This window comes from Pantherophis guttatus, chromosome 4 (assembly GCF_059756535.1).
Source record: "Pantherophis guttatus breed Tessera chromosome 4, ASM5975653v1, whole genome shotgun sequence".
NCBI classification, from domain to species: domain Eukaryota; kingdom Metazoa; phylum Chordata; class Lepidosauria; order Squamata; family Colubridae; genus Pantherophis; species Pantherophis guttatus.
In genome coordinates, this window is record NC_142066.1 from 153,352,176 (window position 1) to 153,368,058 (window position 15,883).

The 15,883-nt window shown below is 40.8% G+C and overlaps 1 protein-coding gene and 1 long non-coding RNA gene across 4 annotated transcripts in view; one reads left to right on the forward strand and one right to left on the reverse strand.

Annotated features, from left to right (window-relative positions):
- The window catches only part of LOC148114390 (uncharacterized), a 51,749-nt gene that overhangs the window by 31,424 nt on the left and 4,442 nt on the right, over positions 1-15,883 (forward strand). The window contains exon 2 of the long non-coding RNA XR_015734133.1: positions 3,684-3,731. This is a non-coding gene — a long non-coding RNA (uncharacterized LOC148114390). The remainder of the gene's footprint in view (positions 1-3,683; positions 3,732-15,883) is intronic.
- OXSR1 (oxidative stress responsive kinase 1) overlaps positions 1-15,883 on the reverse strand; it is an 89,489-nt gene that overhangs the window by 4,752 nt on the left and 68,854 nt on the right. For all 3 annotated transcript variants that reach the window (XM_034401749.3, XM_034401750.3, XM_034401751.3), the window contains exons 10-17: positions 15,086-15,151; positions 13,228-13,350; positions 9,510-9,545; positions 7,985-8,143; positions 6,432-6,496; positions 5,212-5,264; positions 3,571-3,639; positions 3,314-3,378 (exon numbers count right to left, since the gene is read on the reverse strand). In XM_034401749.3, coding sequence (XP_034257640.1) covers positions 3,314-3,378; positions 3,571-3,639; positions 5,212-5,264; positions 6,432-6,496; positions 7,985-8,143; positions 9,510-9,545; positions 13,228-13,350; positions 15,086-15,151 — 636 coding nt within the window. The remainder of the gene's footprint in view (positions 1-3,313; positions 3,379-3,570; positions 3,640-5,211; positions 5,265-6,431; positions 6,497-7,984; positions 8,144-9,509; positions 9,546-13,227; positions 13,351-15,085; positions 15,152-15,883) is intronic.

Consider the following 15,883-nt stretch of genomic DNA (forward strand, 5'->3'; position numbering starts at 1 on the left):
CTCTCTGACAAAATCTTGCCTAGTTCTCACAAAGATAAAGGGAGGGATGACACACATTGAGGTTTGCAAGACTGCATAACTACAGGTATTCCTCAACTTATGATCACAATTTGAGCCCAAAATTTCTGTGGCTAAGTGAGACACTTGCCATAGTTGTTAAGTGAATCACTGCAATAGTTAAGTTAGTAACACAATTGTTAAATGAACCTGGTTTCCCCATTGACTTTGATTGCAAGGTCTCAAAAGGGGATCACATGACCCTGGGACACTGCAACTGTCATAGATACATGTCAGTTGCCAAGCGTCCAAATTTTGATCACATGACCATGGGAATGCCCCAATGGTTGTTAAGTGTGAAAAACAGCCATAAGTCACTTTTTAAAAATACCACTGAAACTTCAAACTGTCACTAAACAAACTGTCCAGGACTTGCTTTAAGATAAAAGTAGCACAGATTCACGTGACTTTGCAATCCTGACAGGGCTGACACAGTGAGATAATGGAAATACAAATGAAGAATCCCCAGGTTTTGTAGTAAGTGAAAAATTGCACTCGGGCTGTGATGTTTGTCTCCATTAAAGTAGATATTCTGGGAAACCTTCAAAAGAATGAACTGTCTTATGAGTTGGGGAACGACTTCCTTCGCGAGTCTTTGCTTCAAAGATCCTGATGAAATTCTGATTTTTTTTTTTAGGTGGAAGTATGTCCGCACTCCCCTAAGACTCAGACTTATCATTAACATTTTCTAGTTTTCAGAACATCTTCCCAAGCAGCTCAAACATACTCTTTTACCCTGAACAATGAATCTAGAGGAGCAGGCAGAGCTAGTGGGAGGAGTTAAGCAAGTCATCAGCTAAGAATCGTTTATGTTGCCACATACAGTCTAAGTCCAACTTGAATTTAGTTGACCCTTCTCTGTGCCAGTTTAGTACTGAACTTCAGTTGACTAGATTCTTGTGTATAAGCTTGACTAATAAATTCTTTCTGAACTGCGACTTAATGTATGGTCCGGATCCTTTGTGCTTGACATTCATCTTGAATTATTTGAATAGATTAATAAAGGAGAATATTTGTAACTCAGGGTTGACATGAGGGGTCCTTGATGCTCCCTGAGCTTGGATGTTTTCTTGCGGATGTTTCATTACCCAAACTAAGTAACATTATCAGCGCTAGGGAGGTTAGCACTGACATAGCACTAGTGATGCTGCAAGAAATCACATCTGCAAGAAAACAACCAAGCTCAGAGAGCACCAAGGACTAAATTAAAGTCAGACGCAAAGGACCATGACCAATTTACCATAGGGTAAATTGCAGTCCAAAGATTTAACACTCAGGAATCTGATCAACTAAAGATCAGTATTAAATGGGTGACAGCTAAGATCAACAAATTTCAAGAAGGATTGCATTTGTGGTGATGTAACTGTCAAGCACAGGAAAATCAGGAAGTCCAGACAGTTCAAATGAATACAGTTTTATTGTATGCTAATGCTGTCTTCAAGAAACTGAACTATTAACAATCAAACTAAATTGGCAGTAGATAAGCGCTAACAGAATTCAAGGTGGGCTCGACTTAGATCTCTAATGGGCACGAAGGGATTCGGGACTGATGATGTTTGACTCCTCCCTCGGGCTCAGCCTGGTCATCTCCTACAGTAACGACTCTAAGCTGATGATGTGCTGAACTCTACCTCTGTCTCTGCTTGCTCTTCTCCTTAAACAAAAATCTTTGTTGACCAGCGAAATCTTAAATGAAGATGTCGATTTCGGTTTGCTGTGGATTTTGCACAGCTGCTTTAGTGCATTAAGTCTGTTTCCTAATTAAACCCAGTTCAAATGCTTCTGACCAATCCTCATTCCTTTTTCATTCCTCACACACCCATCCTTCCAGGATGTCTCTTGTAGTCGTAGCCTTGTCATTGTGGCTGCCATGGTGGTTGCTGAGTGCCTGACTGTGATCACAGGAGTCACATGACTGAAATTTGTAACCTTTCCTGCCAGCTTCCATTAAGCAAAATCAATGGGGAAGTCCCAAATCATGGTCACATGAGACCCTCACTTAATGACAACTGGGATTATTTAACTGTCATCATTAAGTAGCGCAGTCACGTGACATTGCACTTAATGACATCATCACTTAGTGATGGAGCTTCTGGTCCCAAGTGTGGGCGTTAAGTGAGGACTACCTATAGCACACTTCAGAAGAAGCCAGCAATTTCCTTTAGTCCGTCAGTGGTGGTTAGCTAGAAAAGACTTAGCACAGCAATATTAGAGGGGCTAATATTTATTAACTCTGCTTTTTTTTAAAGGTCTACAGGGGTCTTAAGCAGACAACTACTTAAATAGGAGCCAGCAGTGTGCTGCAGCTGCCAAAAAAAGCCAAGGCAGTCCTAGGCTGCATTAACAGAGGGATAGAATCAAGATCACGTGAAGTATTAGCAACACTTTATAATGCCTTGGTAAGACCACACTTGGAATATTGCATCCAGTTTTGGTCACCATGATATAAAACAGATGTTGGAGACTCTAGAAAGACTGCAGAGAAGAGAAACAAAGATGATTAGGGGACTGGAGTCTAAAACATACGAACAGCGATTGCAGGAATTGGGTATGCTTGCATAGCTTAATGAAAAGAAGGACTAGGGGAGACACGAGAGCAGACTCGAGGGGCTGCCACAGAGAAAAGGGAAGCAACCTATTCTCCAAAACCCTTGAAGGCAGGACAAGAAGTAATGGAAGGAAACCAATCAAAGAGAAAAGCAACCCAGACTAAGGAGAAATTTCCTGTTGTTTCCACAAGTTGTGGGTATTCCATTACTGGAAGTTTTCAAGGAGAGATTGGACAGCCACCTGTCCATAATGATGCAGGGTCTCCTGTTCTGAGCAGGAGACTGGACTAGAAGACCTCCAAAGTCCCTTCCAACTCTGTTATTCTGTCTTCTCCATCTTGGGCACTATCCAGATCTGTGGACTTCAGCAAACTGAATCCCCAGCAGTAACAATGGTGGTTGAAATATCCTAGGGCATGAAGTCCACAAATCTAAAATGCATCCAATAAAGGAAAGCGGATCTACATTTACAAAGCTAGAAACAATAACCAGCTCAACAAAAAGATATAAAAACATGTCTGGCATTCAACTAAATCCAAGCACATTTGATATCCGGAAATAAACCAGCTTTAATCCAGTGCTTAATATTTGCAGAGGACAAACATTTTTTGTTGAGCTGAATAAACGTAGCCCTTGCCCAAAAGAGGCTGAGAGTGGAAGCAACTTTTTAGAAAGATTTGAATAGTAAGGGGAAAAAATATAAATACCAGCTTGAAAGTGAGCGATCGGGTCGTCTGAGGATCTTCCACAATTTTTTGCAAGTTCGCAGCAACTGAAACAATAGGGAAGATACAGTATTGGGCATCTAAGATTTATGAACAAATTTCCCTCCAGCACTAGCCAAGAATATACAGGCAAAAGGAAGGTCAGCTTGTCCTGCTGTGTATGCAAGCAAAATAAAGCAACAGAAACTGGCACAGGGCTGAAAATATAAGTGAATTTTTTTCAGTAAGGCTTGCATTACCTATGACTAAATCTCTGCCATCCACAAGTCCAGCCGAGATGAGCTCTTGCGATACTCCATCTGCAGTGTCTGGAAAGACCATAATTAAGAAATAGTCTTTGTTTTATACACAGATCAATCATCTAGATGCTATCTTTGATTTCAGCATTTATGCACTGGAGGTATCTGATTCTATCTATTTTTTTTGTTGTTGTTGTTGTTTTACAGGTAGTCCTCGATTTACAACCATTAATTTAGTGACTGTTCGAAGTTATAATGGCATTGAAAAAAGGGACATCTAACCAGTCTTCACACGTATGACCGATGCAGCATCCCCATGGTCATGTGATCAAAATTCAGATGCTTGGCAACTGGCATGTATTTATGACGGTTGCACTGTCCCAGGGTCATGTGATCACCTTTTGTGACCTTCCCAGCTGGCTTCCAACAAGCAAAGTCAGTGGGGGGAGCCAGATTAGATTAACGATTGCATGATTCACTTAACAACAGCGGTGATTTGCTTAACAATTGTAGCAAAAAAGGTCATAAAATGGGGCAAGACTCACTTAACAATTGCCTTGCTTAGCAACATAAATTTTCGGTTCAATTATGGTTGTCAAGGTCCTTGTTTAATGATGGTAACTGGGACTGGTTAATTCTGTTGCTGAGCAATGTGGCGACAGAATGGAACTCACATGACCTTGCTGACTTGTAACCGTATTTCTAGTGGCTGTCATTAAGTGAGACATGAGGATGGCAGCAAAGATCACAATCTGTCGATCAAGTGACTATGGGGCGTTGTGACTGTCTAAATTGCACAACAGTTGCCAAGTGCCCAAATCAAAATCATGTGACTACAAGGACCCCACAATGGTAGCAATTTTGAAGATTGGTTGTAAGTCTCTTTATTCAGCCCCATGTAAGCTGAACAAATGGTCTTAATGATCACTCATTCAGCGGCTGTTCAAACTTAGAATGACACTGAACGAGGACTGCCTATATATTGTATATTACCTTGCCTTTATTTTATTACAATCTGCTTCACACATCCTGTGGCAGGAAGCAAGAACATATTCCTTTTTTTTGCAGAGTCACTGTAAAGGTTTGCAATATTTCATGAGAGACTGAGCTGTGTTTGATTAGTTGGAAAGGCAAAGGATGCTACACGGCACCAAGTAATATTCGCAGGATTGAGATTAAACAGTTCCCCCTCTATAATTCCCATAATCCTTAGCCAAGATGGGGAATGATCATGCAAGGAAGGCATCTGGAAGACATGTGGCCTCTGAGAAGTTGCACATTCAGATTAAATCCCAAATCAAAGGCACATCACGAAGATTTTAGTGCCTGTCTTTGTTATGAAATGTAGGTACAAGCTGATTTATTCTTACTTTCAAACCAACAGTCCATCTTTCAAACATTTTGGGAGCCTGTATCCAGAAAAGATCCATCAAGCCTATGGATTCATTTTTCAGAAAATTTGGGACATTTCTTTATCTGCTCTAACATGGGACACAATCTTTGCTCCATATTTAGGGAAGCTCTTTTCGACTGGGACATTTGGCATTTACTTCACCCTCACCCACCCAATCAGCACAGGATCACCAAACAAAATACTGTCACCAAAGGGCTACAAAAGAGAGGTTTTCTCATCCCCCTCACCTCTTCCAGGTGTGAATTCAAATCGGATGTCATTCAGCTCCTTTTTTGAATTCCTGTCAGGGTGGAGAGACACAGTTAGATATTATCAACATCTGTGTTACAGACGAACGTTAAATCACATTCTACAAGGAGTACAAAACCATGCTTATTTCTGAGGCAAGCCTATTGAATCAGTATCTGAAGAACAGTCTACAATTAATTTTATCTAGCCTAAACTCTCCCATCCTACCCTACAGGTAGTCCTCAAAAGTGGGGGGGAATTCACTTAACTCATTTAGAAATAGAAATTTTGGGTTGAATTGTGGTTTTAACTCAAGGATTACCAGCACTTTGTGATCCAGGATGAATGACGGCAGTGGGAGGGCTAATTTGTTCCCTCCAGCAAGGAATTCAGAGACACATGGAACAAAACATTTAATTTTATCCTGGGCTCGTAATGAAACCACACAATGCAAGGAATCTTATTTTGGGCTCAGAATTCACACAGCAGACATTTTGGGTGCTAGACGTCTTACCCAGAATCAGAGAAGTGTAAATCTATAGCACGTGAATAAAATAAAATATCAATAGAACATATTAATCCAAATCATCTGGCTGCAAAATGGTCATTGGTCCAGCACAAACTGGTAGATAGGGTTGATGTTGTTGTTTTTTTAAATTTCCCAGTTTTGTAAAAGAGAGGGACCTGGTCCTGAGTCACCCGTAAGCTTGTGTGGTTCAGGTAGGATAAGAACCATAAGCTTCCTGTGGCCGTGAAAGTTGGACCTTAAAAAATCAAGACAGGAAGAAAATCGACTCGTTTGAGCTGCGGCGCTGGAGAAGGCTCCTGCGGATTCCTTGGACAGCAAAGTCCTGGAGCACATAACACCAGGCATGTCACTGGAAGGCAAAAATCACAAAACTGTGTCTCACTTGCTTTGGCCACGTCATTCAGGGGAATTCACTGGAGAAAGCAATTATGTTTGGAAGAGTTAGTGGTAAAAGGAAACCAGGCCTCCCAAGAACACGATGGCTGGACACCCTCAAAACTGACACCATCCAGAGCTCAGAACAACTCAAAGAAGCACTGCAAGATCGGAAGATGCGGCCCATTGAATTGCCAAGAGTCAGACACGATTGAATGGATAATATCATCAGAAGAACCTGGATCTTCCCACTCCCAAGTCCAGCATCTCTGCCCCTAGACCAGTTTAGCTTTCTCTCATTCCCAGCCTGCTTACCTTAATCGTAGAACGAGACTTATTGGAATTTTGGGCTCTTCTTGTGCTGTAGGTGCAGGAGGTGCCTTATCAAAGGAGAAAAAGAGACTTTTTTAAAAAAAAAATTCATGAAAACAAAGAGTTACTTACAATTACAACTGAACCCAAAATTTCCATTGTTAAGCAATACAATTGTTAAGTTATTTGTGCCCAATTTTATGACCTTTTTTGCCACAGTGGTCAAGTGAATATTGAAGTTAATTGAATCATGTGATCACTCAATGAATCTGACTTTTCCTCATTGATTTTGCTTGCTGGAAGCCGGCTGGGAAGGTTGAGAATGATGATCACATGACTCTGAGACAGTATAACTGTCATAAGTACATTCTATTTTCCAAACCCTTGAATTTTTATCATGTGACCGTGAGGCTGCTTCAGAATTGTCTTCTAGCGAGGTGTGTAAGTGTGAAAAACTGTTCATAAGTCATTTTTTTTTCAGTGCCATTGTAATTTTGAACAGTCACTAAACAAATAATCAAGGATTACCTGTAATGATATATTTACCTTCTCAAAAAACTATGAAAACTTTGAAACTGATCACTTCAAAGGCAGGCTGAGAAATAAATAAACTGAGGTGTTTTTCAATTGGATTCAAATGAAAACTTCCTGGGTTTTAATGTTTTTTTACCTTTTTAATATGTTTTGCCCAGCATCTGGTCAATCCATAAAATTTGGAAGAATATTCAGGAAGGGATTTTCTTGTTGTGTCATTCTCAACTTTCCTGGATTTTTACCCTGATGCCCTATCAGCACACAGGATTTATTTATTGTGTCCTTTAGCTGCAGTGTGTGAAAGAACCTTGATATGTTCTTTTTATTAATTTTGGTTTTTAACAGATCCTTCAAAAGGCCACTCAAAGTGAACAGAAAATAGCACGGCTGCACAGAATTCACTAGTGCAGAGCAAAATAATAGTCAAACTAGGCCAGGAAGTACTGCGTGAGCTGGGAACGATGGAAATTAGAATCTTAATATCAATGGAACCTGCTAGAATAGTTAAGACACACTGAATGGCGTGATGCTAAAAAGGAGGTCAGGAGACAAGGGGAAGAGTAGCATGTATATCATGTAATCAGAACTTTCCAATCTTTATAAAAAATTATTTTTTGCGACTGATATCGTTATTTGGAAGGTTGGTTTTACATATTGCAAGTTTTGTACTGCGGACAAATTTCAGGTAGTCCTCAACTTATTCATTACTGACTGTTTAAAGTTACAACACTGAAAAAAAGTCACATGACAGAGTGAGCTCCAACTACTTGTCCTAGCTTCTGCCCACCTAGCAGTCTGAAGCATGCAAAGGCAAGTAGATAAATAGGTACCATTTCGATGGGAAGATTGTTCAGTGCGCCTTGGTATAGAGCCATGCTGGCCACATGACCATGGAAGCGTCTTTAGACAATGCTGGCTCCCTCAGCTAAGAAATGGAGATGAGCACTGCCCTCTAGATTCGGAAAAGACTAGACAGGGGAAAGCTTTACCTTTGTCTTTTAAGCTCCTCCATTGGGCCTTACCTGTGCTGCCGAAGGAGCTGCTGCTGGAGTTTGAGAAGCTGGACCGGAGGCAGAAACAGGAGGTTGTGCAGGAACTTGACCTGCAGGCTGAGGTAGTTGAGCAGCAGGCTGGTCTTGGAGGTTGAGCAAAGGGCCGGTTGGCTCAGCTGATGGAAACAGCTGTAATAGATTGAATGAATGAATGAACGAATGAACAAACGAACGAAATATTGCAGCACAGTACAGGTAGTCCTCGACTTACGATCACAATTGAGCCCAACATTTCTGTTGTAAGCAAAATATTTATTAAGTGAGTTTTGCCCCTTTTTACAACTTTTCTTGCCACAGTTACCAAGTGAATCACTGCAGTTGTTAGTTACACGGTCATTAAGTGAATCTGGCTTCCCCATTGACTTGGTTGTAAGAAAGTTGCAAAAGGGGATCACATAACCTCAGGACACTGCAACTGTCATAAATATGAATCAGTTGCCAAGCATCTGAATTTTGATCACATGACTGTGGAGAGGCTGCAACGTTTGTTAAGTGTGAAAAACAGTCATAAGTCACTTTTTTCAGTGCCGTTGTAACTTTGAATCGCCACTAAATGAATTGTTGTAAGTCGAGGATTAGCTGTAAGGGGCACAAATGGTGGATCTTCACCAACTACCTGAAAAAATATATCAGCGAATCTGAAGTACAAATGGCCTTTGTACAACCAGCAAAAGTGTGGGCATTATCACAGAACCACATAATTGCAGAATTCAAAGGGACCACATTTGCAGCCCTCTGCAATGTGCTAGAAAACCAGTGAAGCATCCTTAAGATGTGGCTATGCACCAAAGACCCATCTCTTTTGAAAAAATCCACCCTACTGGGGAGGTGGGGGTGGTGGGGGAGACAGGAATGAAAAGAAGAGGGAAAAAGATCAACAGTAAGGTAGACAAGGTCAATTACAGCAGCCATGGTGCATCACTGGAAGATCTGAAACACCAGACTGGGAACAAAACATCTACCTATGGGGTCACTTAAGAGTTAAGCCTGATTTACTAGCACATGATCCATCAACGAATGCAAAGCTGCCTCTTTCTGGAGAGGTCTATAATGCTGGAAAAGAAGGAAGGAAGGAAGGAAGGAAGGAAGGAAGGAAGGAAGGAAGGAAGGAAGGAAGGGAGGGAGGAAGGAGGGAAGGGAGGAAGGAAGGAAAACAACAGCAAGGCGGATGGATTCATCAGCAATGGGGACGCCCTGGAAAGATCAGAAGAACCAAATTAAGGGACAGATCATGCTGGAGAAGTCCTCCTTATGAGGTTGCTTACACTTTGATACCAACTTAAGGGCACACAATCAATCAATTTGGACAACAATTCAGCTCTGTTATACAAACAAGATGCAGGGGTTCCCAACCTTGGCAATTTTACCACGCATGGACTTCAACTCCCACGATTCCCCACTCAGACAGGAAATCCATGCGTCTTCAAGTTGCCGAGATGAGGAACCCCTGATTTAATGGAGATTTCTAATATAACGTACATGATTCACAATTTACCTCAGAATTCTGTAAGGATTCTTTCACTCTGGGAGACTAAAAGAGAGAAAAAGAGACCCGTGATTAGCATACAATGGTCGTAACTGTTTAAGGGTAGAATATTACAGTCCAGTTTTTATGACAAGCTTAATTAATAATAATAATGACAGTAACAGAGTTGGAAGGGAGCTTGGAGGTCATTTAGTCCAACCCACTGCTCACGCAGGAGACCTATACTAGGGATTCGAACCGCAAAACTGCCAACCTTTCTGATCGACAAGCTCTATTAATTTTGGAGGGGACAGAAACACCCTAAGTCATTCACCTGCCTTGGAAATCGATGTATGTCAACGTGTCACTGAGCTGCATGGGGGTTAATATACTTTATTCTGGTAAATCATGTTATCTGAAGATAGACAAGATTGCTAATAACCCTGATATATGTATTTATTTTTATTTTTTTACTGAAAGTTGGAAAGGTGCAGGCAATATGTTAAGAGATTTAAATTTAGTAGCTGGAGCAAAGGGATTGCGCAACAAGCCTGAACACACGGTTGTGGATGATTGATGGAAGAGGGCTGGCTCTTGTGTGAGGCAATCTGTGCTGTGATTGGTTGCTGTGGGTGCGGAGGGGGAGTTTCCCCCTTTTCCCGTCTTTTTTCTTCTGTGGGATCTGCGATTTACCTCATGATGGTCCTGTTTGCCTGACTATCTTGTTTGCGGCAAATATATATATATATATAAAATATTCTTATTTATCTAATACAAGAAGTTCATGTCAGCATCACTGCCTTCATTTGGACACCTGCTGCGCCATTCCCTGACAAATTTAATAACACGCAACTGCAATATGCTTTTTGCTTCTATTTTTTTTTTAGATCATCTGAAAAGCAAACATTGGACAGTTTTGCAATGGTCATGGTAGCATGTCCCAACGGTGCTTTTTTCAAGAGGCAACCAGACTTTCTGTTTTTTTCTTTTGAAGACGTTTCACTTCTCATCCAAGAAGCTTGTTCAGTTTTGACTGGATGGTGGGGAATGGAAGGATATATACTCCTTGCAGACAGCTGGTTATAAACCCTTCCATTCCCCACCATCCAGTCAGAGCTGGAGAAGCTTCTTGGATGAGAAGCGAAACGTCTTCAAAGAAAAGCTGGAAATTCCAGTTGCCTCTTGAAAAAAGCACCTTTGGGACAATCATGTCCTGAATGGCTGAGAATCTCCATAGTCACAGTAGCATGAAGTAGAATATTTTGACCAAGGAAATATTCTATTCTCGCCTCCTGAAAAAAAAGAAAGAAAAAAGAAAGTCCGGTTGCCTCCTGAAAAAGCACCTTTGGGGTCCTTGCCATGTTTTCAAAAATCTTGCAATACAGGCAGTCCTCGAGTTACGACCACAATTAAGCTTGCACTTTAGGGCTATAAATCATGCTTATCGTAAATCAGATCACCCATGTGACAATCCAAACTTACAACCTTATTTGCGGCAGTCATTAAGTGAACACTGCACTCTTTAAAGCAAACCCATAGTTCACTCAAACCGTCATAAACATGGTTGCATGACTGTGTGTCGTGAGTCCATGGAAAGGGGGGGGGGTGTACCATCGTAACTTTAAATCTGGATCGTAACTAGCTTTCGAGGGGTCCATCCTAACTTTGAAAGTCACTAAGTGACCAGTCACAAGTCAAGGACTACCTGTATTATAAGCAGTTACGATTATATCTTAAAAGAAAAGCAGCAAGAATTGTGATGTTTGCCTGAAGTTCACAATCAAGTTCCTAAGGGAAGCAAGATGTCAAGTGGACTCAGCGATATAGGCATCGTATGGGCAAAAAAAGTCAAGATGGCAGCCACAATAGTGCTGTTACGTTAATATTCAATGGACATGAACAATGGACCTCCATGACACTAATGTGGTCATCATTTTGCCTTTTTTGGATCTCATCCTGTGGATGCCAACATATGGAGTCTACTTGGGTGTAATTCAGTATCTCAATCACTTTTACTAAAATATGGTGAAGTCCTGAGTAGAGCACAGAAAGTCACCAGACACCCTTACAAAGGAATATCCTCATGCAAGCAAAAGCACTTAAAATCCATTATTTCTTCCTGAGGCACGAAGAGATTCAAAGTGTTGAGTTCTGACAGCTTTAGATACAGGAAATAAAGGGGGAGCTGGGCAGAAAGAGATAAACTGGCTTACTAATTGCTTTCAATAATTAATAATTTTAATAGTTAATTATGAGAGTTTGCAAGATAAGCATGCCATGTCTATGAATACTAAACAGAAATCAGTCTGGTTTTTAAAAAGCAGTTTTAGAAGATTTTAGGGTTTGTTTTAACAGATTAGAGAATAATGTTGCGGTCAGAAGCACCTCTGCTGAGGAAAAAGAAATCGCAGAGTATATAGTGAGAAAAATTTTTGTGAATGTAATATGTACAACATCCTGATAACTAACCCACAGCAAAGATTGGACATTGCAATTCTCTGCAACCCTTTGATTTCTCTAAATAACTTTCATTTTGGTCCTAGATTGCATCAATCAGGGAAGGTTGGCACAGTGGATTCACAAAGAATCTTTAGAGCCGTGGAATTTTTTTTCATGCATCTCCATAAAAAATGAAAGAGGGCCAGTATTTTGTACTGGCAAAAGTATTAGACCCAAATGTATGCTTATTTAGCCTACTATGGCATCTACAGAGGTCATGCAATCACTGATATACAACACTAATAAAACGCATTATGCACACAAGCCACAAATATAACCGTATAATATAGAGACATTACAATAAATGAGATAAAATATTAAATATTAGAACAATATTAAATGTAATATTAAGATATTGCAGCAATTAGACTCAATCATTGAAAGGAACAGATAACTCAGAAGATGAGTCTGTAAAATGTGTAATTGGCATCATTCCTGCTTACAGTTTCTAACTGTTCCTATTGCCAGAAAGATAGACCAGGAGGAGACTAATACAAAGCATCAATAAAGGAAAATATTTGTAGTTCAGGGTTGAAATGAGGGGAGCTCTCTGAGCTTGCAGACATTTCATGACCGAACTAGGTAGTATCATCAGTGCTACAAGGGAGAGGAGTTTGTGGAGGGAAGGAGGAGGAGCAGAAGGAGCACTGGGGCGGGGGGGAGAGGGAGGGGGAAGTGGGAGAAAGTGGGGGAGGAGAACAACAAGAACTATGGAGTCCTTGATCAGTGGTGAAATCCTAATTTTTTTACTGGTTCTGTGGGCATGGCTTGGTGGGCGTGGCAGGGGAAGGATACTGCAAAATCCCCATTTCCTCACCACTCCTGGGGGAAGGATACTGCAAAATCCCCATTCCCACCCCACTCTGAGGCCAGCCAGATGTGGTATTTGCCAGTCCTCCGAAATATTCAAAATTTCCACTACCAGTTCTCCAAACAGCACAAAATTTCCGTTACCGGTTCTCCAGAACCTGTCAGAACCTGCTGGATTTCACCCCTGTCCTTGATGCTCTCTGGGCTTGGTTGTTTTCTTGCAGCTGTTTCATGACCCAATTAGATAACATCATCAGTGCTAGTAAGGAATGGGGTTTGCACTTTTAGTACTGATGATGTTACCTAGTTGGGTAATGAAATGTCTGCAAGAAAACAGCCAAGCTCACAAGAGCACCAAGGACTCCATAGTTCTTCACAAAGCATGAATTCAGTGAGGAGCTGTACTTTGAGTATTTTAAAAAGTGAAATTGACTCCCACCCTGTGCTGTGAAATTGCCGCTTTGCCCTCTTCGCTTTCTTCATCTAGTTCATCGTCGCTCCATTCCCAGCCACCATCTTCAGTCTTATGAAGTCGTCCGCTGGAACCAGGGACTCTCCTGACCTGCACTCCAACAAGAGCAAGAATAGATGTGTAACAATGCAGTTCTGCTCAGGTAGTTGTATGGGTAGCCCTTGAGTTATGACCACAATTGGGAACAATTGTTGCCAGGCGCTGCGGTCGTTAACTGAGTCACACCTGATTTTATGATCTTTTTTTGTCGTGGTTGTTAAGCAAATCACGTGGTGATTAAGTGATTGCAGCTTCCTCCATTGAGTTTGCTTGTTGGAAGCACCATGGAAAGATTGATGGTCACATGACCCTGAGATACTGTAATCATTGTAAATACAGATAGTCCTCGAACTTACAACAGTTCGTTTAGTGACTGTTCAAAGTTACAACAGCACTGAAAAGTTACGGCACTGACTTATAAGTTATAACCATTTTTCACACTTAGGACCACTGCAGCATCCCCATGATCATGCGGTCAAAATTCAGATATTTGGCAACTGGTTCATATTTATAACCTTTGCTGTGTTGTGTGATTAGCTTTTGCGACCTTCTGTCAAGCAAAGTCAATGGGGAAGCCAGATTCATTTAACAATTGGGTTACTAATTTCACAACTGCAGTGATTCACTTAACAACTGCCGCAAGAAATGTCGTAAAATGAGGCATAACTCACAATAAATGTCTCACTTAGCAACACAAATTTTGGGCTCAATTGTGTTCGTAAACTGAGAACTACTTATACTTGCTGGTTGCCAAATGCCCAAATTTTGATCAGGTGACTGTGGAGACATTATAACAATTGCAAGGACGGTCATAAATCAAGGACTACCTATACGGCCTCATTGCATCTCCTGTAAGGCTTTGATAAAACGAAAAGATGCACTTGTTACAATTTTTGCTATCTTGTGCAGAAACAAAAATAGAAAGGCTGTGCTTGACACAACTATCCATCCAGAAATCAATGATTTTTATATATATATATATATATATATCTCCACCCAAGCAGAAAGAGGAGGAAACAAAATGACATTGAAAAATCCATCAATACAGTCACAGCCTACATTTAAAACTAATTTATATACAGCTTGAATATTTTAGTCTTTGCAATAAAAGATGTACTTATGCATCCACAGACAGGCAGGCTGTCATCCCATTTGCCAGCAAATTAAGCCACGCACCAAAACAAGCAAAGGAACATTAATTTATTTATGAAACTGTTTCATTATTTGCCATACAGCAGGGGTTTCCAATCCCCAGGCCGTGACCCACTACTGGGCTTTGAGCTGTTCTGTACCGAAAGAGTGGTGAGCGAGTGTGCGCCCGCACTTCCCCACTTCCACGAGCAGCAGATGAGCGTGTGTGCATGTTCAACTTGTATCAGCAACACACGTGTTCCCGCCACTCACGCAAAAGGAACTGTGCATGCATGTTTACCCGTCACTCGCGCGGAACCATCCCCTCTTCCCCCTCCCTTTGGAAGAATACTGAATGTTTGCAATTCACTTAACAAGTTAGCAACAGAAGCCAATGTTTTGGTTTTTTAGCTCAACTGTCTGGTTTGTTACCAGAAACGCAAACCTGCCATGTCAGCTTAGATAAAACTGTATACCTACCAAAGATGCTGGCTAACTACTTTTAAAGCAGGAGGAACTAAGTTTCTTTAAGATATGTGAAATCAGCCAGAATTATTTTCCCCGCTTCTCAGGCTACAGGCAAGCTACACATTAAGACAAGATGCAAGAAATTTTACAGAACCATTTTCATGCAGATTTCCGCTTTAATTTGTACCTTCCTGGCTCTTTCAGTGATAGTTGGGGCTCTCTGCAATATTTTTTCTTGTAAAAATTCTTTATTCTGCAAAAGGAATGAAACCATCAGTTATTGCAATCTGCTCTTCAAAAGCTACAGTTTATCGTTATTTACTGAATTGATCAGCCACCCAATTCCAGGGCACTCAAACTGCATATTCCCCTAAAGCTTTTAGCGGAGGGAAAGAGAGAGAGAGAAAAAGTTTTAGTTATATGATACTGAATAAAATTGCCTTTGACACAAGAGCTAAGAAAGCAATGTATTAAAGAGGAACAATCTCCAGGCGAGTAGTAACATGCTCTGTCACTGGACAGAGGCAAAGATATGCAACTATTTTCTTTCTCCACTAGGTACCATAATAAAAATTAAAGCTGCACAAAACTGAACCATAAGGCAGTTGTATTCGGAGTGATTAAACAGTCAATCTGGCTCAAAAAGAATCAGGGCGAACTCAAGAGTATTAAGCCACACAAACAGTTTCACACTTAAAGGATTACCAGTATTGTGGGTGGCAAAATCAGAATAGATCTTAAATGAGAAGCAAACGTGTCATTGGGTGGGGTGGATGGAAATTGGGGGAAATCTCTGATAAATCATTACATTTATATGTCGACCATCTAACTATCAAGTGACTGTGGGCAGTTTACAACAATGTAAAAAAAATTACTAAGACTATTCCTTGTCTATAAATATATTTCTCCAACATCTAAGTTGGTAGATGACTGCATCAATCAAGGATCCTATCTTTGTGTTGAATTTATGTTTTACTGACAAAGA